Raw genomic sequence first — 23,267 nt, 5'->3', positions numbered from 1 at the left:
GTAATTACTTTATTCAGTGTTTTGACGACGTCAAAGAGCAATATACTGTATACACTTAATTACACTTCTTTTAAAACGATTTTTTTATTACAACACTACCAAGCTTTGATGATATCATATGGAATTAAAATAATATGATTCATGTTGTAAAAAAACAGACATCACATTTTCTAAGTAAGAAATTAGTGATTCATGTGGAAATTGTCTAAGAAGAGCTATGGACACCGCAAGAACCATAATTATGTGAATCACATCTGTGAATATTCGTCAGCCTATTAATGAAAATGAACAACTAAATAGCATGAATATATAATTTTTTTGGTCAAACATGAATATATAATTAAATAAAATTAAAATATTGAAAGAAGGAGAAGAGGTAAACCCATATTAAATGATATAGTTGACCCAAAACTTAAATGATAAATCTATAAAATGTCAACTTAGCCTACATTTCCAAGATAACGGGGTCAACTGGTATCCGTCAATAGCAATAGCAAATTACCTGAAGAAACTGACCAAGCTATCGGCAATTTGGAGTAAAATCAATTAAAACTTTTAGCGAGTATTTACATGACTGAGAGACTTTTATTAAACGTTAAATAAGAAGTGTGATAACTAGGGGTAGACACTTCGTTTATTTTCTCGGTTCGGTTTGGTTAGTTCGGTTCTAGTATTTTTTTCAACTAAAATACTCCATAGTTAGTTCGGTTCTAGTATTTTTTTCAATTAAAATACACCATAGTTAGTTCGGTTTGTGTTCGGTTTGGTTTATATTTGGTTCGATTTGTATTTGGTTTGGTTGGGTTTATTTTTAATTTGGATCAGTTTAATTAGGTTTTTCTTAGTTTAATTTTTTAAGAGAAATTATATTTTAAAACATAAATTATCTAAACATAAACTATGTAAACTAAATTCAATATAAAACTGAAATAAAAACCTTTAAAAGTCACAAAAAAGTATATAAGAATGAAAACAAATGAAAGTTTACTATAAAAAAACCAACATCACTAAAAAGCATGCAATGAATCATCAATGTCTGTTATATTATTATTTAAATGCTACAATGAATCATCTTCCATGTGACGCTGTGGAGAAAAACTTTTGTTTTTTGATAAATTTTTTTTTAGGTTTTAGGTTTAAATTTAACATCCACGTTTACATATATAAGAATATGAAAATACCGATTTTTCTATTTATTTTAAATCAAATATTTTAATGATTAAATATTCGGTTAGAAGAATATATGTTAATGAATGAAAAGTGGAAGATACGTGGTTTGGTATTAGAATTTTAGTATATTGATATTACTAATATTTTTAATTTAAATAATTACAAAAACACTCCAGTTTCTCATTTTGGTTCGGTTTTAAACCGAACCGAACCATTCGGGTTGGAGAAATATTCAACTGTGTGGTTTGAAATAGACTTCGGTTCAGTTTGAATCGGTTTCGATTTGGTTGGTTCGGTTTGACTCGGTTCGATTCAGGGTTTTTGTGCACTCCTAGTGTTAACAAATCAAGCACATATTCTGACATGATTGCATCGTCGTATTACAATAAACGGACCATTTATAATATATTTCTATACTTTCTATAAAATATAAAATAAAAATGAAATTTCTCCTAATGTGTAGTATTTTGTAATAAATGCATGTTATTTAATTCTCTTATATATATATTGGAACAAATTTCTAAAAAAATACTTATTGCATTGAAAATAATATATTTTAAAGATGAAACAATTTTTTGGCTAAAAAATATTTAATTGAAACTGAGTGAATAGTAAATTCACAAAAGACCTCAACATTTCACCTGATTAGAGCACAATTCATTGATGCTCGTCTTGATAATACTTGTGAAAAAGATGTATTTTTGTCCATCAGTCTTCTTCTTGGGCCATCATCAATCCGAACTGAAGTTTTGGCGGCCCATTTTCGAAATTTCAAAATGACCACCTTTTTCGGTTCTTATCTAACTTAAGGGACGCGGAAAGAAGAAATAATGGCGGAGAAGAAGAGAAGGTGGTCTTCCACTTGTTGTGACATTGATTCGCAGTGTTTCCGAAGATATAAAGAAATGACGGAACAATCATATTTCAGTTACAAAAAAAAAATCTCATTCTTCAGCTTGTTTCCGAAGAAGAAGATATTAGATGAGGCACGCGCTTTCAGTAGAACTAGCTAGAGATCTTTGTGGGATTTTTTTTTTTTTGTCACAGCTTTGTGGGATTTTATTGTGTGCTTATATCTCTGAATGAAATCTCGTAGAGATTTATCCCGAACTGGTTTTCAAATGGTTAGGTAAAAAAACAATAAGTGATTCATAGTTACATGTGAGCTTGTGCGCATTGAATCTGACTTTAAAGCATATATATATATATATATGGAGCTTGTGATATGGATCCTGAAAAATGAATAGACTTGAGTTTTTCTGTACAATCTAATTGATTCATCACCATTTCTATGCTATTATTGATCTTTGCATTTTGTTTGTAGCAAAAGAGGGGTCTATCTATTATTATCTTATTTTTTTTAACTTATCTAGTCTAGTCTTATCTTGGTGAATACATTTCCGGCATAAAGTCCGAGTCCAACTCAGAAAAAATGATTGGAGGTTAGATGAATTGAGTTTGTAATGCCATTGGTTTGGTGAAAACTATAACTATTTGTCTCTTCTTATCTCGAACGTGCTATGAAGAATTCTTGAGTAGTTATTATTGTATTGGCTATGTGAAAAGTGATAAAGCGAGCACTTCAGGGCTTCTCATGTGTGTCCTTTTCTACAAATTCAGTACTCAAAAAGAAAGAATTGCTCTCAAGTGTACGGAGCATCTCTTTAAGAAAGAATTCAGTACTCAAAAAGAAAGAATTGCTCTTATCTTGTGCGCATGCTTCCTTATCCCCCTTTTTTAATTTGTTTCTGCATTTATCCTTTGAGATAGTGACTTACACAAGGCTGTATCTTCCACTTGTGGCTGAAACTTTTTTAACTAGTCCAGAATATTTTGGCCTCATACATAATATAGCACACTGTGAGATTGGTTCACTTTGCAACCGTTAGTAATTAGACTACTTGCTACTGAGTACTTAAAATGCATCTATGAATCGTTAGTCATACAGATGGATCGTTATGATTACTATACCTACTTCCACAAAAAAATGGAACTCCAGCCAATTGTTTTACATAATAGTCACTTTGTAGCTCTACCTTGCTAGTTTACATTTCGTGCAAACCATTAGGCCATGTACATCAGTGAACCCCATGGGAGGGGTTCACAAAGCATTTTTTTATTATTTTTTTTTTTTGTTTGAATTTTGTTTAAAAAAAAAAAAAAAAATTAATCGGACCAATCGCGAGCCGCCACGCACTGTGGGACCCGTGCTACAATGTTGATCCGGATTCAGTGCAGTGAACTTGCAAGAGACAGGTTCACCTCTTTTACTTATTTTAATATTTTTTTTTCGAAAACCGTGTGAACTCCTCGTTAAACTCTCAATGGGGATGCCCTTACATCATATTTAGCCTTGACTTAGCCCATTCTCATCACAGAACGGGTCAATTAAATTATTCATTAGGCTGTATTATATTTATTTATCTCCTCTTCAGCCCACCGTTTGGTCTATTATATTTAACATTTACGTGCAGAAAAAGCCGTGTGGAGAGTTAACAAATACGCTTTTATTTGACTGTGATTCAGTGTTCTCAGTATATATCTTCTTTATACTATTGATGTAGAGACCTCTCTGGAAAACAAACGTTGAAACCCTATTTTCTCTTTGCAGTTAGTTAGATACTTTTCATTCTTCAGAGACCGACCATGGCAGGGAACATGTTCTGATAAGAAGCCGCAAATGTCATTGTCCTCAACAAAAGCATCATCAGAATCTTATACCAGCAAAAGTCACTGAATGAAGTCTGTTTCATCAATAGGTGGGTATACGGAATTGTATTGGTGTACACAGAAAAGCTTGATAGAATCTAAAGTACAATGTATTTAAAGGCTGATATACAACTGTCTGTAAGTCATTGAGTTACTGCCTCATCTCTTGATCAGAAGTTATATCTCTTTTGGTTAAAAATTATATATCAAACCGACTTATCAATTTGACTTGGCTCCACCTAGAAGCATATATTAATCACATCCATTGGCTTATGTTTGTTCGATAACAGCATCCAGAGATCAGAAAATGTCATTGACACAGCCATCACAGGTTCTTTAGAGGTCGTACAGACCAGCTTTTCATTTATTATTCTAGAGTTACAGTTTATGGTGCGTGAAAGCTAATTTGCTGGCGCAAATGATGGCTCGAAGACACATCTGCACCAACCTCCAAATTCCGACCTCGAATTTAAGCAACCATCAACATCAAATTTTCACATAAAATGGTAAACTTAACAAACTATTGATTGTCAGTCAGAAGTTGAATATTTAGTGACTAGGAATTTCTTCGAATTGTTTGAATTTGCTTAGCAGGCCTATTTTTGTGTACAAATCTGGAGAAAATTCTGTAAAATACAAACAAATAGGATTAAATTTATGTAGTTCTTATGAATACTTAGGGTGTAATAATATGTGTGATACTGATCTAATCCAAATTAGAGTAGAGACCAAAGTTTGTTGCTCTTTATAAATAACTTGTATTTTAGTGAAATAGAAGACTAGAGTGCTTTAGCTAGCAATCGTAAACAAGAACACAACTGTAACCTTAAAAGCCAGCCTGTGTCTGCTCCTACCAATATCTTTACAACCATTTGAAAAGTTCAGTTGTTTTTAATATATATTTTGTATTTTAGAAAAAGTTTAATAAAGTAATTTTATAATCCCTTAACTCATCTATTTAGAATCTAAGTTAGTGATACCTTTTTCAGAATTCCCACTATGAGAGAGGGAGGTCACCCCTCAGGATCCACTACCACCAATATTACAAAAAATATGTATAGTTTTGTCCATGTAATCTAGCGAGATTAAAGAAATCCTTATGATTATATCCATAGTAAGCTTATCTTAGTCTCTGTGTGCTTAGATATTTTTTTTCCACACCAGATATTATATTTGAATGATATGAGAAGTTTTAGGCTTTTAGCTAATTCGATAAAACATGTGAACAATATAGGGCAAAATAAATGCCCTAATAAAACATGCAAGTGAGAAAAGGGTCAAGTTGTCCATAAACAACGTGAAAAAACAACAAGCTGTCTATCACTAAAGAAAAAGGGGAAAAAGCGACCAAAGTTTATGTGTAAGTCATTAAAAGTCATTAAAATGATATAAAAAAAAACTCTTCTGCTTTTGCAGGTATTGTTCCAAAAGTATAATCACATTATTATCTGTTTTCCATGAAATTAACAGGTATTTACTGTTGATTTATGTTTTAGTTCACTAGGACATCCTGTTCTTTTGGATGAAATGTGAAAAGGTTACATGATATTCTTGCTAAAGTTAAAATCATATAATCTTGGTAATCTACAAATATTGGTAGGTTGTCGACTTGTTTCGAATCTTATTGTTTTTTTTTTAATAAGTAACTGAAAATTCTTAGATTTGGGTACAGAATCTTGTCCTAATCCAAGTGAAGAGACTTTTAATTTAAGTAATCACCACTTTCCGAAAGTAAAAAGAAGAATACATAGAAACAAAGTGACAAAAAAATGTACATAGTAACAAAGTGATTTTACTACTGTGGTTTGTAACAAAGTAGTTGTCCAAAAAAAAAGTAACAAAGTGATTGTACTACTGTGGTTTTAGGTTATGACTGTAAAGCACTTATAGAGTAAAAAAAATTAGGTGGAAAACATTTTACTCCTAATTACTCTACAAGTTTGCCAATCAAGTAAAAACAGTATTTATATCTTTTCCTCTAGTTACTATTCAGATAGAGTAAAATGTACTTACAACTTTACTCTCTCACATATAAGAGTAAACATATTTACTCCAATTTCTTCTCTTTCTCACTTTTAGGTTGTGATTGGTAACTCAATGAAGTAAAAAAGACGGAGTAAAATGGAGTAACAGAGTAAAAAAGAAAAATGTAAATTAGAGTAAATAATAACAAAAAGTTGTTGCGCTGGATTTCACATGGTAAATATATTAAAACATAAAAACACAAATACACAAACACAACAAGATTTTTTTACATTTTTATTGTCAAGTGAAAGATAATTGTAAAAAAAAACTAAAGATAAAATAAATTATTAATAATAACATTTTTTTAAAAAAAATCTTTCATGAAATATAACTATTTGATATTAAAATAAAATCATGAGAAAATTCAAAGGTTGATCTTAAAAACTTAAAAACAAAAATCAAACAAGACAAATCAAGATGTCAAAATATTAAAAAACCAAAAATTTTATTTAATTTTCAAATAGTTCTATTTTATGAAAGAATTTAAAAAATAATAATAATAGAAAGATAAGTTTGGAAAGAAAAGTATATATGAAAATCTATAATAATCAATGACAATTTATACAATACATTGGGTAAGAATTCATCAAATCTACTTAACTTTTAAAAATCTATTAACTCTTAAAATTTTTAAACTCCACACAAATTCTATTTCCAATAGACCTCCTAAAAGACAAACAACTTTAGCGCAACCGAGAGTAAAACATTTTCTTTCACTTTTCACCTGACTGGCTATAGAAAAGCGTAACACAGCTGAAAAATATTTTACTCTCAGATATTTACTCTAACTTGACCTTTCAGTCACACCCTTATTTTTCTTCTCTTTTCCACCTATTTATTTTTCTCCTATTTACTCTAAAAATATCTAGAAATATCCAATCACACTTGGTGATCGATTCTTACTGATTGCATAGACTTAGTCACTACAAATTCTGGATTTTGATATAGAAAACCTATGATTGTTGCTTATGAAGTTTCAAATAATCTAATAACCAAAATGAGTCAGCAGGAAATGAAATGATAGGTTATAATTATATAGGTCCCATGTTATAGAGACACTTGAATATAATCCTTAAGCATTATAAAGTTTCTATTCATCTTGTTTAGTGGAACCTCATCACCTGCTTACTCACTTGTTTCCTTTTGATTATATTTAAAGAACCATAAGGAATATATACCCTTGTATTTTATATAACCCAAAAGGCTCTTTCTTTCAACCACTTCCACTTCCTGATGATGTGCATAATTATGTATTCACATCACATGTGATATGTGTACAGTATAAGTTTCTTAAGTCATCATAACTCACCCTTGTTCATGAATATATATGTTGAATTGAAATTTGTAATCTATAATTAAAAAGGTTGCTACATGATATATAAACATGCTACCATAGTATACATTTTACAAGAAAAGAAAACAAATTTAAACACTTTATATCAGAAGAGAATCCCAGTCCAAATCCAATATGGTTGCACAGTTACCTGCTTTTGGGTAGATACACGCATACACATGATATATATATACCATAGCTCCTCTTATGCCTCCTCAGCTTCCATCATAACTCTCATTTCTCATTTGCTTTTTTTTATCTGTTGAGTTTGATTTCTAGAAACTAAAAGTTATGATTGATCCTCAATCACCAATCTCACCTCACCTATACCCACAAGCAATTCAACTCAAACTTTACCAAGCCTTCATCTTCTCCATTCCCATCTTATTCTCCATCATTCTCTTCCTCTTGTTCTATCTTTTTTACCTTAAGAGAAGAGCCTCTTCTCTCTCCCCACCTTCTCCAATGACTCTTCCTGTTTCCTCGAGCCACCAGGCTTCTCCTCATCTCCCCTCGGTAAGTGTCACAATGTCTCTACAGAAGTACTGAATTATTTACATCAAGAAATAATAGAGCTATGGTCTTGTTGATGTGAGGTTACTAAAGGGTATTTATGTGCTAATAAGTTAAATGAAGAACAGTGTTGAGATTGATTGTGTTTTATATTGCAGGTTTGTTTGTTAGATGTGAAAGTAGAGCTGAAAGGAAAGCTTCATGTGGTTTTGTTCAATGAGGAATTAGGAACAAGAGATTCTCTGTAAGTTACTCTTCTTTCATACAAATATTGATGAAATTTCTGCAAAGAGTTTTTCTTTTTAGAAAAACTTATCCCCACATAAGAAAAAAAAACCATTTTATTCAAAATTTTACTTCTAAAATAAACACCTTTAAGATAGTCTCATCGTCATGATGTTCAGAATGAATTGATCAAATCTGTTGGCAAATTTACTCTTTACCATTTGTGAATTTTTATGAGCATGACCTCTAATTGTTAAGATTCTTCTAGATAAATTATGTTAATAGTGTTGATACACAAATCAAAGTGATGTCTAAGAATGATCCTCTTGAAAGTTGAAATATACGAGTTCAGATGCTCTTTGCTCATAAGTGTTTTTAGGCCGTTGCTTAGAGCTAAGGAATATTAAAAGTAAAGATGGAAAGTTTAAATTCCAGATAAGACCAAAAAAATCAAGATTATATACCTTTATTAAGATTTTTGTCCTCAAGTGTGAATATATTATCTTTTTTCAAGTCCTTGTGTTTAATATTATCATTGTTTGTTTTGGTGGATGGAAAGTTTGATTGGTTTAATGAAAACTGGTGCAGATGTTGCGTATGTTTGGGAGAATTCGAGTTGAAGGAAGAGTTGGTGGAAATGCCTTCATGCAAACACATATTTCATCTCGATTGTATTCACCTTTGGCTTTATTCTCACACCACTTGCCCTCTCTGTCGTTCCTCTGTCTTAATCTCTTCGACCAAAACCTCTGTCGACGACGACAACAACCAACCAGATTCTCTTGAAACGTCACCGGTTTGACTTATTAACCCCGAAGAAATAAGCAGTTACAAGTTTTGTTAGTCAATAGATCAAATACAAAATGTAAATCTTAATTTTGTTGTTCAAGAGATGAACATGTATACCATCACATTACATATTGGTTACATAGATAGAAAAGGTTTAAAGTTTTAAAAGTCAACTCTATGAAGCCAAAGATGAATAAGTAGACTCCTCTAATCAACCACATCATTTGATCATTCCACCAGCAGCCACGACAAGTTCATCCTTCTAATGCGAAGTCTAATAGATATTGCACATATGCACCGAGGAACAAAAAGATGTAAAAGCTAATAGGTCTGATTTTTTTATCTTCCAAAATGAATGCTCTATGACAAGTGAAAGATAGGAATTTCATCATATTATTATTTCATGCTTCTAGTTTACCACATTCCAAACATAACGTTATTGTAATGTAAGTACATAATGCTAATTCACGCAGTTACTCGAGGAAGAAGTAACCTGATAGAATCAGAGCAAATGTGAGGATCCCAGCTAATACACTTACCCTTTTTGGTAATTTTCCGGCATCTTTTCTCAACATCATAGCTTCATAAACTGGCAAGCAATTCACCGCCGCAAAACTCACCAATATCAACTCAAGAACAAGTCTTTCTCCCCAAATGAAAAGGCCATAAATCCCCCAAACAAAGGCAAAGAGGTTTAAGATCGCGGCCGCAGTCAAGGGCAAGAACATGGACGAAGAGGGCCCAAAATCAAAGATCTCTTTCTCATATCTCTTGCCCTGTTCATCATCTTCATTGGCTTTGCTGGTGAGGTTGAATCCATGTGTGGAGAGGTTTAGGGTTTTAAGAATGAACTCTATGGAGCCAAAGAAAAATGAAGTGAATCCTCTTATCATCCACATTCTTTGATCGTTCCACCATCCGCGATAAGTTCCTCCTTCTAATACGAAGTCTAGTAGATCTTGCCCATAAGCACCAAGGAACAGAAAGATGTAGAGCCAAAACCATGGATCTGATGACTTGGGAAAGACGCTAACCCCATAAAGGAGGGCAAGTTGGGGCAATACCCCATATACGATGAGAGGTATTGACCAGAACGCCCAAAATGCATATTGACAATAGCCGACACCCACTAATAAGCCCATTGATTTGACTCCATAGGTAAGAGGACTATATCTTGAGATGGAAACGTCAAGAAGTCCAATGGCCCATCTTTTTTGTTGGCTTACTACATCAATTAAACTTTTAGGGACATCGCCACAAAATGCTGCTCTTTTGGGACTGCAAAAGACCGATCTCCATCCTTCACAGTGGAGCATATACCCAGTATAGTAGTCTTCTACTAAAGATCCATATCTAAATCCCATCTGCATTGTTTTAAATGATAAGTTGATCTTAAATAGTATAACAAATTAGAAATTAAAGATATTACAAATGTCAAGAGACAACTATAATATCTAATCTATTAATTTATGATCTTATTTTTTATCTACCATACAAAAGTCTATGTTAGACAATTCATTAGAAACTTAACTAAACATCCTAAATTTATTCATATATGATATTTTTCTAACAAAAACAATATACATCTTAACAATAACATTCCTAAGAAAGGACAAATATATTTCTATTAATCATCTCTTGATTATTTATCATATATAATTTAGACCATATTATATATATTTGAGTAATTAGTTTTGAAATTAAATAGTATAGTCCAATTCTTTTTAAGATTATTAAATTAATTTTTACATGAAACAAAATAAATAATATTTTATTAGTTGTAGCATTTTATGTTTGATTTTTGTAGTAAAAATATGAAACAATAATATATTAAATAAAATATATTTTTGAAATATAATATAAAATAATTTAATTTAGTCACATACAAAAATTTCGAGAATCAAAATTTTTAAACAAAAAAATTAATAAAATTTGTATTAATGCATATAAAACTATTGTTTAAAATTAAACTATTAATATGATGTTGCACTTTTAAACAAATAAACAAAATATTACATTAATGTATGATTTGTACAATTAAATCAAAACCAAATTTCAACAAATATTACATTTTCAAAATAATATTATATACATAAAAATTGATAATAAATATATATCTTTGTAACTTATTTTATATTTTAAATATTATTTAAAAACATAAATATATATCTGCACGGACGTGCGGGTTCAGATCTAGTTTTCTTTAAAAGACCCATCGATCTTAGGCAATCTATTATGAAAAGAGTATGATATCTATGTTCATATGAATCAGGAATTACTATTAACTACATTTTTTTTGGTCAAAACTATTAACTACATTTATCTAAGAAAGTGATGTTAAGAAAATCTAAGAATGTTCTTATTAGGTAGTTTTTATAGTGCATAAACACGTTAAACAATTAGAATAAAAAACACTATTTGCACGTTTTGACGACTAATTATTTTTATAACAAATGGAATATAAGATAAGGTCAATCTAATATGTGAGTGGTGATTTGACCTTACCTTGGATCCCCAATTGGTATTGTACTCGTAGCTGCATCCTGCAACATTATGTGCCAATTCCAAAACATCTTTCGCCTCGATGGATTTATCCGCAATCCGATTAGGGTTAAGTTCATCTATCTCGGCCGAAATCATATTAGATGGAGGCCCATAGAAAACCCGTCGGTTGAAGAAACAGCCAGTTCCCACGTGATTTGGTCCCATAAGCCCATCAAACCCAATCATATTGATGTCGAAGAGACGTTTGTACTCGCATGCATAGATATCATTCTTGCTTACTCCTTGAAACTTTTGAGGAAACTGCACGAAACCTAAACCGGATTTGATTTTAGGGTCAGTTAGATAGCACAAGGCACGAACCGGGGTTGTAGGATCGTTCGAGTACATGTCACAGTCTAGTGTTAGAATGACCGGCGAATTTGTCATCACCCCAGACACTCGTAGCTACAATGAAAAACAAAACATTGATTTAACTAGAATTAAACCAAAATGCTACTAGCTAGCTAGCTAAACCAAATTGAAACCAGTTAAAAGGTAGGGTTAGGTGATACCAAGGTATTAAGAGCACCGGCTTTGAAATGATGTGGTGAAACTTTACTCTTCTCTCTTGACACATATATTAGGTTTGGCATTATAAATTTTCCGGAATCGTCCATGTCTGTCTCGCTATTTTGCAACACCTGCTCTCAGATTAATTAAATGTAGATTTGTTATATGTAAAGAACTAGGTTAAGATCCGCGCCTTGCGCGGAATAAATATTATATATATAAATTATTTTATATATTATATGTTTATAACATATTATGAAATAATAAATATATATATCGAATAAAAAAGTCATTATCTACTACTTATATAATTAAATTGGTGCAAACATATAAATAAATTTTATAAATCGAATTTTTTTTTCTATTTGATATGATATATAATTAAATTTAAATGATAGTACTATATATGGTATATTTTAATATTAATATTAATTAGATGATGTTTTTTGTTCATATTTTTTATTATCATTTGTATCTTTATAGAAAAAAGTCTAAATTAGTTATAACAAACTTTTCACTGTGGAATTAATGGTTTAAGTAATTTATAATATTTAAAAAAATTAAGTTGTCAATATTTTTCCAATTTTTTTATCAAAAAAATGTTAAAAGTAAATTTCAAAATTAAGATATTTATGTATTTTTTATATGATATATAGTTTAATTTAAAATGATACATATATTTATATATCTTTTATTTTTGATACTTATTAAATGAGACTTTCAACTTATATTATTTTTTAATTGTTTGTATCATGTCATAAAAAATGTTGAAAGTAAATTTCAAAATTAAGATATTTATGTATTTTTTATATGGTATATAGTTTAATTTAAAATGATACATATACTTATATATCTTTTATTTTTGATACTTATTAAATGAAACTTTCAACTTATATTATTTTTTAATTATTTGTATCATGTCATAACAAAAGTTTTAAGTCATATATCACAAAATTAGAAGGTGAAACTTTTAACAGTTTTAGTTATTTATACTCGTTTTTTAAAATTCAAAATATTATATATAAATATTTTTTTAATTTTTATTGTATGGTTACTATGATTGTTTAATTTATTTTAATAGGTTAAAATTAAACAAATATAATTATAATACACACTTATTTTTATCAAATCTTTATTATTCAAAATCATTAATTGTCATATATATTTTAGCCACATTAGGTAATTACGTAATCTTATTTAAGGAAATAATAAAGCACATTAATAACGTATTTATTGTGGTTTAATAAAAAGCTTATTATATATTTAGATGGACCAACTTATTTCTCTAAGGATTCTAAGAATCATTCTAGTGATGACACGTGGCTACAAAAAAATGTTGCAATGCTTCTCAAATAATATATAGTGGATGTGCTGTTTTTGAGAATTTCTATAAGCAAATTAATACCATATAGCAAATTATTAATCATATATAGTAATGACTAATGAGCGTTGATTTTTCTAAACTATTGATAATTTAAATACCTGAATAATGGTGGGATGTTCTTGACGACGAGTGAATTTTTGGGTCCACAAATCAAATACCCCACGAAATTGATCGCATGTGATATACTCAGTCTCAACCTTACCAGTATCAACCACATGTTCTGCTCTGCTCTTCATATCTTCGTACATCATCTGCTCCACCACACGATAATTACATGTACCTGTTTGTTAGTATACGATAATGATTCCACATACCTGTTTGTTAGTATATAACTTAAGGGTTTTTAGTAATTAAACCCCTCAACTAAAGATGAATCGTAAAAAAAACCCTCAACTAAAAATCCTGTGAAATAAACCCTCAACTTTAGTTCCGTTAACATATGTTACCCTCCGTTTAAAAAACCGTGACGGAGGGTGACATATGTTAACGGTTTATAAGTTGAGGGTTTATTTCACTGGATTTTTAGTTGAGGGTTTTTTTCACGATTCATCTTTAGTTGAGGGGTTTTATCACTAAAAGTCATTAAATATTATTAAATTATTTATCATCATTTATACATTGTTTTAAGATTTATAAGCCTTTAAAACTAATTTATAAATTTTAATACATTAATATATTTGTATATTAATTTATACATCTTAAATTAATAATTTTTAACACTACTTACAACTTATTATAACTTTGAAATATTAAATTATTTGATATTTGGAAATAGTGATATAAAAAAATTTGTGTGTTTATATCGTCATTGTCAAATATGAAATAATTGAAAGTTTCTAAGTTATATTAAGTCTTAAATAGTGTCGAGATAATTCATCTATGAAGTCAATCTTTCTATTTAGCGTATGACGCATTTTTTCTTTTTTTCATGATTTTTGTCATCCGGTTCATACTTCTCCCCCCTCCAAAATAATGCATGATTATTTTTATTCTCATTGATTTCTGAATAACTACATTATATTTTTATTTTCTTGATCAATAATATATTTGAAACATAAAGTAATACAATAAATCAAGAACAATATAGGAAAATAGGAAAGTATGAGTCTGATGACGAAAATCATGAAAATAAGAAAAAGTAAGTCATACTCCAAATAGAAAGATTGACTTCATGGATGAATTATCCTCAACACTACTTAAGATTTAATATAACTTAGAAACTTTCAATTATTTGATATTTGAAAATGACGATATAAACACACAATTTTTTTATATCACTATTGCCAAATATCAAATAATTTAATATTTTGAAGTTATAATAAGTTGTAAATCGTGTTGAAAATTATTAATTTAAAATGTATAAATTAATTTTATAATAGATTAATGTATTAATAATATACATTAGTTTTAAAGGCTTACAAATCAATCTAAAACAATGTATAAATGAATAATAAATAACTTAAAAATCCTTTAATGATTTTTAGTGATAAAACCCCTCAACTATTTTTGAATCGTAAAAAAACCCCTCAACTAAGTTTTCAACATTATAAACCCTCAACTTATAAACCGTTAACATATGTCACCCTCCGTCACGGTTTTTTAAACGGAGGGTAACATATGTTAACGGAACTAAAGTTGAGGGTTTATTTCACAAATTTTTAGTTGAGGGTTTTTTTTACGATTCATCTTTAGTTGAGGGGTTTAATTACTAAAAACCCATAACTTAATATTTTGTCTCACTGTCTCATATGATTTTCTCAATCAGTATTTATTTCTTGTGAAACATTAGAATTGTTTAATACACTGTCCTTTTATGTTAGAGGTACATATCATCGGTTCATAATACTTACATATCGGTTCATAATGCTTACATATATGTAGAAGTCGTATATTTTAAAAGAAAGTATATTAGCAAGTTTTATCGTTTTGAAGAGAGTATTTAGGTTACGAGTGCTATTCTTAATCTTATCGTTTAGAGCATTTCCAAAAGAAACTCTATAACTCCAAATATAGAGTTTTTTGCTCTCCAAAAAGGAACTTCAAAACTTCAAATTTGAAGTTTTGAAGAGTGAAACTCCAAATATAGAGTTTCACTTTTCAAAACTTCAAATTTGAAGTTTCATCTTTTTATTTGCATTTTGGTCCTTACAATTATACATCATATTTATAATTCTTAAATATTTTTTTTGTTTATTGTTTTAATTCTTAAAACTTTTATATCTCATAAATATTTCAAATTTGTTATATAAACTTAAGTTTTATACATGAAATTAAATAAAAAAAAATTAAAACAAAGTTTATAATATTTTAAAACTAGAATTAAACAACAAAAATATTACAAAAACCATAATAAAAACTTATTAAAAAGACACATGAAGACATAATTATTACTCAAATTTAAATATTATAGCAACACTAATAGTCTGGTAAATTTGCTCCGGAACCTCCAAAATCTCCAAAATATTGTTCAACAAATTTTGTGTAACCGAAGATGATTGTTGTTGTTGCTCTTGACGCATTTTTCGTATGATTCTTTCTTATTCAGATCGAATGTATTCACGAATATTAACATCATCGATAGAAGCTAATTTTTTAGCAATATTTTATTTTCCTCTTTTATTTCTTTAAAAGCTAACTTTTTTGCTTCATTTTGCAGTCGTAATTCAATCATCTCATGATTTTTTCCCTGCTTGTTGTACTTTCGTTTAAAAGATCAAGGATTTTTTCGTTTGATGATATCAAACTATCAGCAGACATATTATGAGGATATCCGGTTTCAACAATTTTTGGCTCGTAATCTACAAATAAAAAATAAAGAGAATCGTTTCTTACTTCGAAATGCACTAGTTGATCATATATGGGAGCATTATGGAAATAATTTTATGCAATAATGTAATATTTGCTTGCAGTTTAATATTTAATTATGTATTTTTATTTATAATTTTATATTTTAGTGTAAGATTTTTTTTAATTAATATTTCTGTAATATTTATATATATGTATTAGTTATTTATAGAAGTTTTATGAATTTACATCAACTATGACAAATATAAGGATCATAGTGTAAAATATAAATAATTTTGAAGTTAGGTTTGAAGTTTTACTTTTGGAGAAAAACATATTAAAACTTCAAATATAAAGTTTTGTAAACTTTAAAATAGAGTTTCTTTTTGGAGATGCTCTTAGGAGAAATCATCTTTTTCAAAAAAGTTTACGAGAATCATCAATGTTGTTTAGCAAAAAGAAGAAACCATCAATGTTAAAAATTTAATAAATGAATAAGGGTGATGTCACAGTTATCCAAAATCTTGGGAACATAAACATTATCGTCGATACGATAAGGACTCATAAGGTTGTGAAGCATTGACCCTTCATCACAAGTTGCACAACAATGACTCTCCTTTATTTTACAATTACACAAATTTTCAAATTATTAAATTATATATTTCAAATTACTAATTCACTAAGTGTAACAATCAGTGCAGCGTAATACGTTGATCTATACGTCTATGCACTTCTCGAAATAGAAATAAAAATATTCTAGTATGTGATTTTGATATAATGCATACCTTAAGATTATCAGCTTAAGATATAATACATACCTTAAGATTATCAGCTTCGTCGTTCCAAGTATGTGATTTTGATGAAAAATAGACTTCAGGAGATCGGTCCTGAATATTGTTATTTTTGCAATAGGGCAGCCAACGCTTAGAGAACTTGGCAGCTTCCATCAAAGCAAACAAGGTCAAAGACGATCCTCCATCGTCCGATACATAGACCGAGATCTTGTCGGATGGATAATCGTAGGCCATCGCAGATAAAGCAGTGTTGACCACCATCATGGGAGGCTCCTTGTACGGATCAGCCGTGCATATAAACACATCCAACTTCGGAAAGTCCTGCTTCGGTTTAGCTGCATACATCTCAGGGTACTCGGACCGATGAACCGGGTTAAACCGAAGAGAAGCTGAGGTGGCCCACATGAAAGCGAGAATGACATCGGAGAAGAGAAGAAGATATGTTATTAGGGTTGTGTCTGCTGTGAGAAGTGAGTTAATATGATGGTACATGAGGGCTAAGATGCCACACGTGTGAATTACGCCGTATATTCTGTATGGAACGGCGCGCCGGCACGGATGACACGTGTGGAGGGTTGTGCCGCCGACCGAATGTTTTCTTTTATCATGAGCCTCCATCGTTTCAATATCTCTCTTTTTAATGGACGCAAATAGTTTTGGAGAAGATTGGTATATAGAACAAGGCTCAGCACTATTATATTGTTGTTATTTATAGGCGAGGTTCTATGAAGAAAGAGTATGTGTTGTACACAACACTTTTAAGATTTTAATAATATATGTAAATTAACGAAGAGTACAATATAAAATGAATGATCTTATCTATGCAACTTTTACATATTTTTAGTCCCTCCATTAGAAAACTAATGAGATTCAAAAAGTTCAAGCATTGAAATGTTTAAGTTGATAGCTAGATTAATAAACTATACTCCAATAAATTTTTAAATGTTGTTTATATATATTTTTAAAAAAATTTGGTGTATATATTTTTAGTAAATGATTTCCAAAAGGGTTATTTGTCTGTAAAATGATTACAAAGCCTATGATTATCGATTTTCATAACAGTTTCTGTATATTCATATGGATTGGATTCATAATCGAGTATATTGACGGGATTCTTTTTTAAATGGTATTATTTGGTGAGTTTTGAAAGAAAGGGAAAAAGTAACACATGGATGATTCGGTGAAGATATGTCACAAAGGAGAAAATATTCACAATCTCGGCGAGAGCGAGGATGAAAGAATAATACAAACAATAGATAACAATATCACTTTGCTATCATTACCTAGCGATGTTGTATTATGTCCAGTTCCGCCATGTTTTCATATTAGCCTTAGTCCCCTAATTTTTTTTTGAAAAAAAACTACAGACATTCAAGAAAACATTTTACGCTTCAAATTTATAAAAAAAAAATTAGTTGAAATTTTTAATAAATCGATTATAACCTCTTGAATCTCAGGATCGGCCATGCTCACATTCTTGTATAATAGTTGTATATATTACATATAAGAGATATTTATGAAATGTTAACTGTGTTTATATGATACATTTACTGAGAAAAACAAGGGAAAATTTCTTTAAAGCAAATTGTTTTGACCAAGAAAAAGTGAGAGAAAACATTCTTCGTTTTTTTTGAAGTTTCTTTGGAGGAGAGCAAAGTCGTCTACGTACCTGAAGGGTATCTCCAGATGAGTCTGATCTTAGCCTCATGCAGATACCAACGCCCGTTCCTTGCCGCTTTAGAAATTCTTGCTTTGTAAAGAAACACTCATTCCTTTTGCATCCTACACTAAGATGAACCAGATTCACCCCAAACAACAATTAAAGGCCCTATAACTCTTGGACTCTTTGTTGTCATTCTTTACTTCACATCTGAGAATCTGCAAAAGAACTGGTTTAGCCGTAACAAACTCCTTACCCTCCAAGAACAACGAGCACTGTCCGGTGATCAAGGATTTCATATGGGAGGGATAGTCCATGGATGTATATTACGCCTTCAAAACAATGAGCCGTTCATGGACACACTACGAAGCTGGTTTAAATGGGCTAAGCACATTTTGTTCCCGGACTGAACTACACCATGTAGTCATTGATGGTTCAAAATACTTTAAATGTTATCTTAAAATCGATTTAGAGGAAAGTCATCAATGTACAGATAAAAATGTCTATTTGGACAATATACCCATTTGGATATAGATATTACATTAACAATTTATTTGACAAACCTAATTTATTATTTGGATCTAATTGACAGTTCAGATGGTTGGGAAGCTTTTGCTAACTGACTACGCCTCTAGTGATAAGTACCATACTGATGTAGTAAAAGGAGAAAACGTGTTTGAAGCTTTGTTCTGACAACATATATGTACATGAAAAGTAACAAAAACTAATGAGCATACAAAGGAAAAGAAGGCTTACACGAGCCATGAGGATGATAACCCTCTTACATAATTCACAATCTTATTTTCTCCTTCTCTGTTCGTTACATCTTCCTATCTCTTACACACACAAGTTCGTATTAAGAAAAAAGAATAAGAACTTACAGAAGAAGCCTACCCATAGAAGAGAACTCTCTCCTCATAAGCCCTCTTTCTCCACAAGAAGCTCCCCAAAAAAAAACGAGCCATTTTTTTAAGCCTTTACTTTTCTTGCGACAAGACGTGGTCTCTTGTTTAAGCCACTTTTGATCTTCCCTCCCCATAAAACACTGACAGAACAAGACAAAGCAGCTAAGGAGAAAGAGATTAGTTGGAATGATTCTCTGTTTTAGAGATTGTTGTTGTTAATGTTGTGTCAACTTCCGTTAACAGTTTCCGGAGTTGGTTCCCGGGCGTCATCTTCTTCACTTCCTCTTTTGACCATATGAATATTCTCTTCACCATGTTGCAGAACTCACTGTAACCACAATAAAAAGATATGAGTTTTTTTGGTAGTGAATCTATTGAACAAAATAAGAGAGTTGTAACTTACGGCCATGGATCATCACCGACGAGCATCATATCTCCCTCATCGTCTGTGAACACTATTTCCCATTGATTCCGACTTTTCAGCTCGCCTTCTATGTCAAACAGCTTCTCAAGGTCGTCTATAAGCTCACTGTACCCATTTAGTACTGTCAAATCCACAGCCCTGCCCACCGGTACGCCTTGCATTTGCACCTGTGTTCATATAAATATCTAAGATTATTATATAAAAAGAGGAGGTATGTGTGTTTTATGTGCATAAAAAAGTGTTCATAACATACCTTGGTACGGCTTCTCGTAGAACTGATTTCCTTGCTTTGGACCTCTTTTGATGACGCCTGCGCAGGTTCCTGCTTTTTCTCCTCTGATAATTTTGAGACCTCTGATTTTGGGTCTGAGTTGCTGTCTGGAGTTGGTTTGGTTATGTTTATTGGTAGCGTCGGTGCAGTTTTCTCCTCGGTAGCAGGTATAGAGGAGCTCAACAGATCAATTCCGAATAATCTATAACTAGCGGTAGTCTCGGGTTTCTTCTGCTCGACTGGGAAAACCATTTGGTTGTTCAGTGTTGCAGAGTAAGGGCTGGCTGACCAATCAGAGTTTTTAGCATCTTCAGTCGCATCACGATAACATTGCTGAGGAGAATTCCTCTGTGAGGTGATGCACGATTGTGCAAACTCATGGGACTGCGTCAGTGCAGAACTCCAAAGGTTTGAAGCTGTTTTGCCTACATCTAAAGACATGATGTGTGAGTGAGATATGTAGCTATAGGAAGCTTGAGAGCTATGTAACTGCAAGGAAAAAATGACGATTAGACTTTGCCTTACCAAGTGCAGATACTTCACTATAATGACGCGGCCTTTTGTTCTTTGGCATAACTGAGTGAGGAACATTTTCCGAAGTTACAAACGGCTCGATCTCCCATGGTGAAACCTTATCCGGTCTTGAAATCGATGCAGGCTCATCCCAGTGGACCTACACAAATATATATAGCAGACTAATTGAGTTTTTACTCTTTAGAAACATTCTATGTAAGCATGTATACAAGGGGATGAATTTTACTTCTAGGCATCGCCAATTTGAGTCTTTCCAGTGAGTGGAGCAGTCTTTAACACCAACAACCGTGCCAGAAAATCTTTGAATAGAAAAATATTTGTTTAGAGAACAGCTTTTGCAGGGCAAAAAAAGACAAAGATAAAAAAAAAAAATTAGATTACCTTCTTTCAGGGGAATCCTCTCCCTCAAACCTCATCTTAAATCTTATTCCTACAGAGAACTTGTTGCTCATGGCTTCCAGATATTTGTTCAAGCTAATGATGAATTGGCTTGTTCTGTTCAGACCAAGAATAAATCATTAAGCAGAGTTTCGAAGAAATCATTCAAGATGAGTAATAAATGTATACCTTGGTTTATAGTAAACGGTGAACATAGATCGGGTTTGAGTAGCATGACATGCAGTAGCAAGCACTCCCAGATGCATGCTATGACTTGATATGACGGATGAAGGCATATTGGTCTGTTGACGATTAGCACGTCTGACTCCAACCCGCAACTCTCCATTCTCCCCTCTGGACATTATAAAATAGTTTGGAAAATGTCAAAATTCAAACTCCACTTTTGGAAAAGCAAAAGAAACATAGCAGTGTGACGTTATACCTCAGGAACACAAAGGTGTCCCCAGCTACCAATCTCTTGGCTGTAACAAAGGTGCTCCACCCTGTGGTCAAAAGATGCCTCCGTGGTTGACCTGTATAACAGGTTTCAAGTAACACACGATCAGTAATCACAAAACCTTGTTTGTCACATGAGTGTGTATTTTGTCATAGTAATGGATTCATCACCTCTAAAAATATGCTTGAATTTCCACTGATAGCCGTGCACATCTTCGGCTACTAACTCCTGGGTCGGAGTTTGCTGAGTCATATCCTAAAGGAACACAACAACAAATGAGATTGACGTTGCAATGATGAAATCTAAGTCTAATGCTGAAGCCATGTGAGCCCGAAACTAAACACAAAGAGTGTCCTAGTTACCAGCGGGGGAAGGCACTCTGTAGCATGTTTCCTAAGGACAGAGAAGCCACCATGCGTGCTTGTATCAGACGCAGTCAAAACCTTGCTGAAAGAGTGAACCTTTGGCCTTTGTGACTCGGGAGGAGAAGGATCAGGACTCATAGGTTCATCAACCTGATGCAGTTTATAAATTAGCACTCATTGGATGTAAGAGAGTTGCAACAATTCAAAAGAAAACAAAAAGTGAATTGAGTCACACTCACTGTTCCTTCAGGCATCAACATAATCTGAGCATATACCTCATCCGTATCTTTCTCCGCCTAAAATAAATCAAGAATCAAAACTTGCATTAAGTCAAACAAGATCCGAAACTCTCTCTAGCTTTCAATCTAAATCATTGTTAACTAAAAAAAAAAGGTCATTTCCAAGAAGAAGACAAATGAATCATCTAATCTTAAGTCAACTCAAAAGCCCCCCGCAACAAATATTCCACATAAGAAGCTAATCAAGGTCAACCGAAACTTGATGTGTAATCACACACGCCAAAGAGAAACAAACCTGAAGACGAACGTCCATAACTCTGCAGAGAATCTTCGGAGGAAGATCGAAAAGCGGTTTCGTCGGTTTCACCGCGTTCAAGTCCTGTTGCGTTGACGCTTCCAGCTGAACAAATCAAAAATCAAAAATCAAAAATCAAAAATCAAAATCAAAATCGTTATCAGATCAAACTTTTTCTCAAATCCTAAGCCTCACTTGCTCCATGTGACCTTGAGGAAAGTAAAAGACTCTTTCCGCAGCTTGAGGTACATCCACCACAGGTCCCGCGCATAGCTTCCACAGCTCTCCGTACATATGCTCTCCTGTGTTTGTTCAACCGCCAATTTCTCAGAAACCGTCGCCGGGAAAATTCAAAAATCGAAAGTAACTTACATACCTGTCGTCATTAGCTCTTAGCTTTTTACTTAACCAAATTTAAGCTTCTCTCAATCACCACGCACACACGCACGATTATATTTGATCTAAATGCGAATCTAATAGTACGAGCCTTGGATTCCGTTTGGCGAGATCTGAATCGTAAGGCAACCAAATCACTATCTCTGTAACTGTAAGTAAATCTCCCGCTAAGCCCGGTTTAATGAATCGCCTCCCCCTGTACCAAACAACGCCGTTACGGAAGAAAAAAAAGGGAATCTTTTTTCTGTGTCTCTCAAGAACCCCGTTTAGGAAGCGCGTCTTCTTATGTTTCGACTTACTACGACTCACACCTTCCTTGCTGCTGCCTTTTATCCCCGTTTCCTCTGTCTCTCTACCTAAAAAACTATTCTTACTTTTTATTCATTTTAATATTTTCTACAAACCTTTTCGATTCTCTTCTTTTGTATAATGCCAATATAATTAATTATTGTACAACCAACTGTAAATCTGCGAGAAAAAATGTGTTTAATATGGTTGTGAGTGACTAACAAAAATCAGAAGAAATGGGAGTAAATAAAGAGGTGAAACTTTTTTTTTTGAAC

At 31.9% G+C, this 23,267-nt stretch overlaps 3 protein-coding genes across 5 annotated transcripts; 1 reads left to right on the top strand and 2 right to left on the bottom strand.

Annotated features, from left to right (window-relative positions):
- Positions 1-3,486: 3,486 nt before the first annotated feature.
- On the top strand, positions 3,487-8,937 carry LOC108870377 (probable E3 ubiquitin-protein ligase RHA4A). The gene is made up of 3 exons (XM_018655855.2): positions 3,487-7,753; positions 7,909-7,994; positions 8,564-8,937. Exons 1-3 carry the CDS (start codon positions 7,529-7,531, stop codon positions 8,775-8,777), a joined length of 525 nt encoding a protein of 174 aa, XP_018511371.2. The 5' UTR covers positions 3,487-7,528; the 3' UTR covers positions 8,778-8,937.
- Positions 8,938-9,127: 190 nt separating this feature from the next.
- On the bottom strand, positions 9,128-17,859 carry LOC103861455 (cellulose synthase-like protein G3). Of its 3 annotated transcripts, none has more exons than XM_009139161.3 (5): positions 16,805-17,859; positions 13,301-13,453; positions 11,821-11,949; positions 11,270-11,713; positions 9,128-10,128 (listed from the first exon to the last, which is right to left on the bottom strand). In XM_009139161.3, exons 1-5 carry the CDS (start codon positions 17,396-17,398, stop codon positions 9,238-9,240), a joined length of 2,211 nt encoding a protein of 736 aa, XP_009137409.1. In that variant the 5' UTR covers positions 17,399-17,859; the 3' UTR covers positions 9,128-9,237. The 3 variants fall into 3 exon arrangements, with proteins under 3 accessions (XP_009137409.1, XP_033144433.1, XP_033144432.1); XM_033288542.1 differs by having other exon boundaries at positions 13,301-13,482; positions 16,805-17,033; XM_033288541.1 differs by lacking the exon at positions 16,805-17,859 and adding an exon at positions 14,925-15,360 and having other exon boundaries at positions 13,301-13,534.
- Positions 17,860-19,095: 1,236 nt separating this feature from the next.
- ARF9-2 (auxin response factor 9) lies at positions 19,096-22,979 on the bottom strand. Its single transcript, XM_033288543.1, has 14 exons — positions 22,685-22,979; positions 22,504-22,610; positions 22,309-22,413; positions 22,014-22,070; positions 21,772-21,924; positions 21,580-21,664; positions 21,395-21,485; positions 21,142-21,306; positions 20,956-21,069; positions 20,801-20,873; positions 20,566-20,713; positions 20,023-20,471; positions 19,749-19,936; positions 19,096-19,673 (listed from the first exon to the last, which is right to left on the bottom strand). Exons 1-14 carry the CDS (start codon positions 22,692-22,694, stop codon positions 19,523-19,525), a joined length of 1,896 nt encoding a protein of 631 aa, XP_033144434.1. The 5' UTR covers positions 22,695-22,979; the 3' UTR covers positions 19,096-19,522.
- Between the last annotated feature and the right edge of the window lie 288 nt (positions 22,980-23,267).

The sequence above is a fragment of the Brassica rapa genome, chromosome A03, assembly GCF_000309985.2.
Source record: "Brassica rapa cultivar Chiifu-401-42 chromosome A03, CAAS_Brap_v3.01, whole genome shotgun sequence".
In the NCBI taxonomy this organism is placed as follows: domain Eukaryota; kingdom Viridiplantae; phylum Streptophyta; class Magnoliopsida; order Brassicales; family Brassicaceae; genus Brassica; species Brassica rapa.
The sequence above is the reverse complement of the archived record's forward strand: the minus strand, read 5'-3'. Positions and strand labels throughout refer to the sequence as shown.

What these genes read in the sequence shown, in the direction of transcription:
- LOC103861455 (XM_009139161.3), bottom strand. Translation starts at nt 17,398, where the DNA reads ATGGAGGCTCATGATAAAAGAAAACATTCGGTCGGCGGCACAACCCTC. An exon ending in AACATCCCACCATTATTCAG is followed by an intron (nt 11,950 to 13,300) that starts GTATTTAAATTA and finishes ATCTGAGAGCAG; the next exon opens with GTGTTGCAAAATAGCGAGAC. An exon ending in CCGGTGCTCTTAATACCTTG is followed by an intron (nt 11,714 to 11,820) that starts GTATCACCTAAC and finishes TTTTCATTGTAG; the next exon opens with CTACGAGTGTCTGGGGTGAT.
- LOC108870377 (XM_018655855.2), top strand. Translation starts at nt 7,529, where the DNA reads ATGATTGATCCTCAATCACCAATCTCACCTCACCTATACCCACAAGCA. An exon ending in CTTCTCCTCATCTCCCCTCG is followed by an intron (nt 7,754 to 7,908) that starts GTAAGTGTCACA and finishes TTTATATTGCAG; the next exon opens with GTTTGTTTGTTAGATGTGAA. An exon ending in TTAGGAACAAGAGATTCTCT is followed by an intron (nt 7,995 to 8,563) that starts GTAAGTTACTCT and finishes AAACTGGTGCAG; the next exon opens with ATGTTGCGTATGTTTGGGAG.
- ARF9-2 (XM_033288543.1), bottom strand. An exon ending in TGTTGATGCCTGAAGGAACA is followed by an intron (nt 21,925 to 22,013) that starts GTGAGTGTGACT and finishes AAACTGCATCAG; the next exon opens with GTTGATGAACCTATGAGTCC. An exon ending in ACCGTTTACTATAAACCAAG is followed by an intron (nt 21,070 to 21,141) that starts GTATACATTTAT and finishes TGGTCTGAACAG; the next exon opens with AACAAGCCAATTCATCATTA.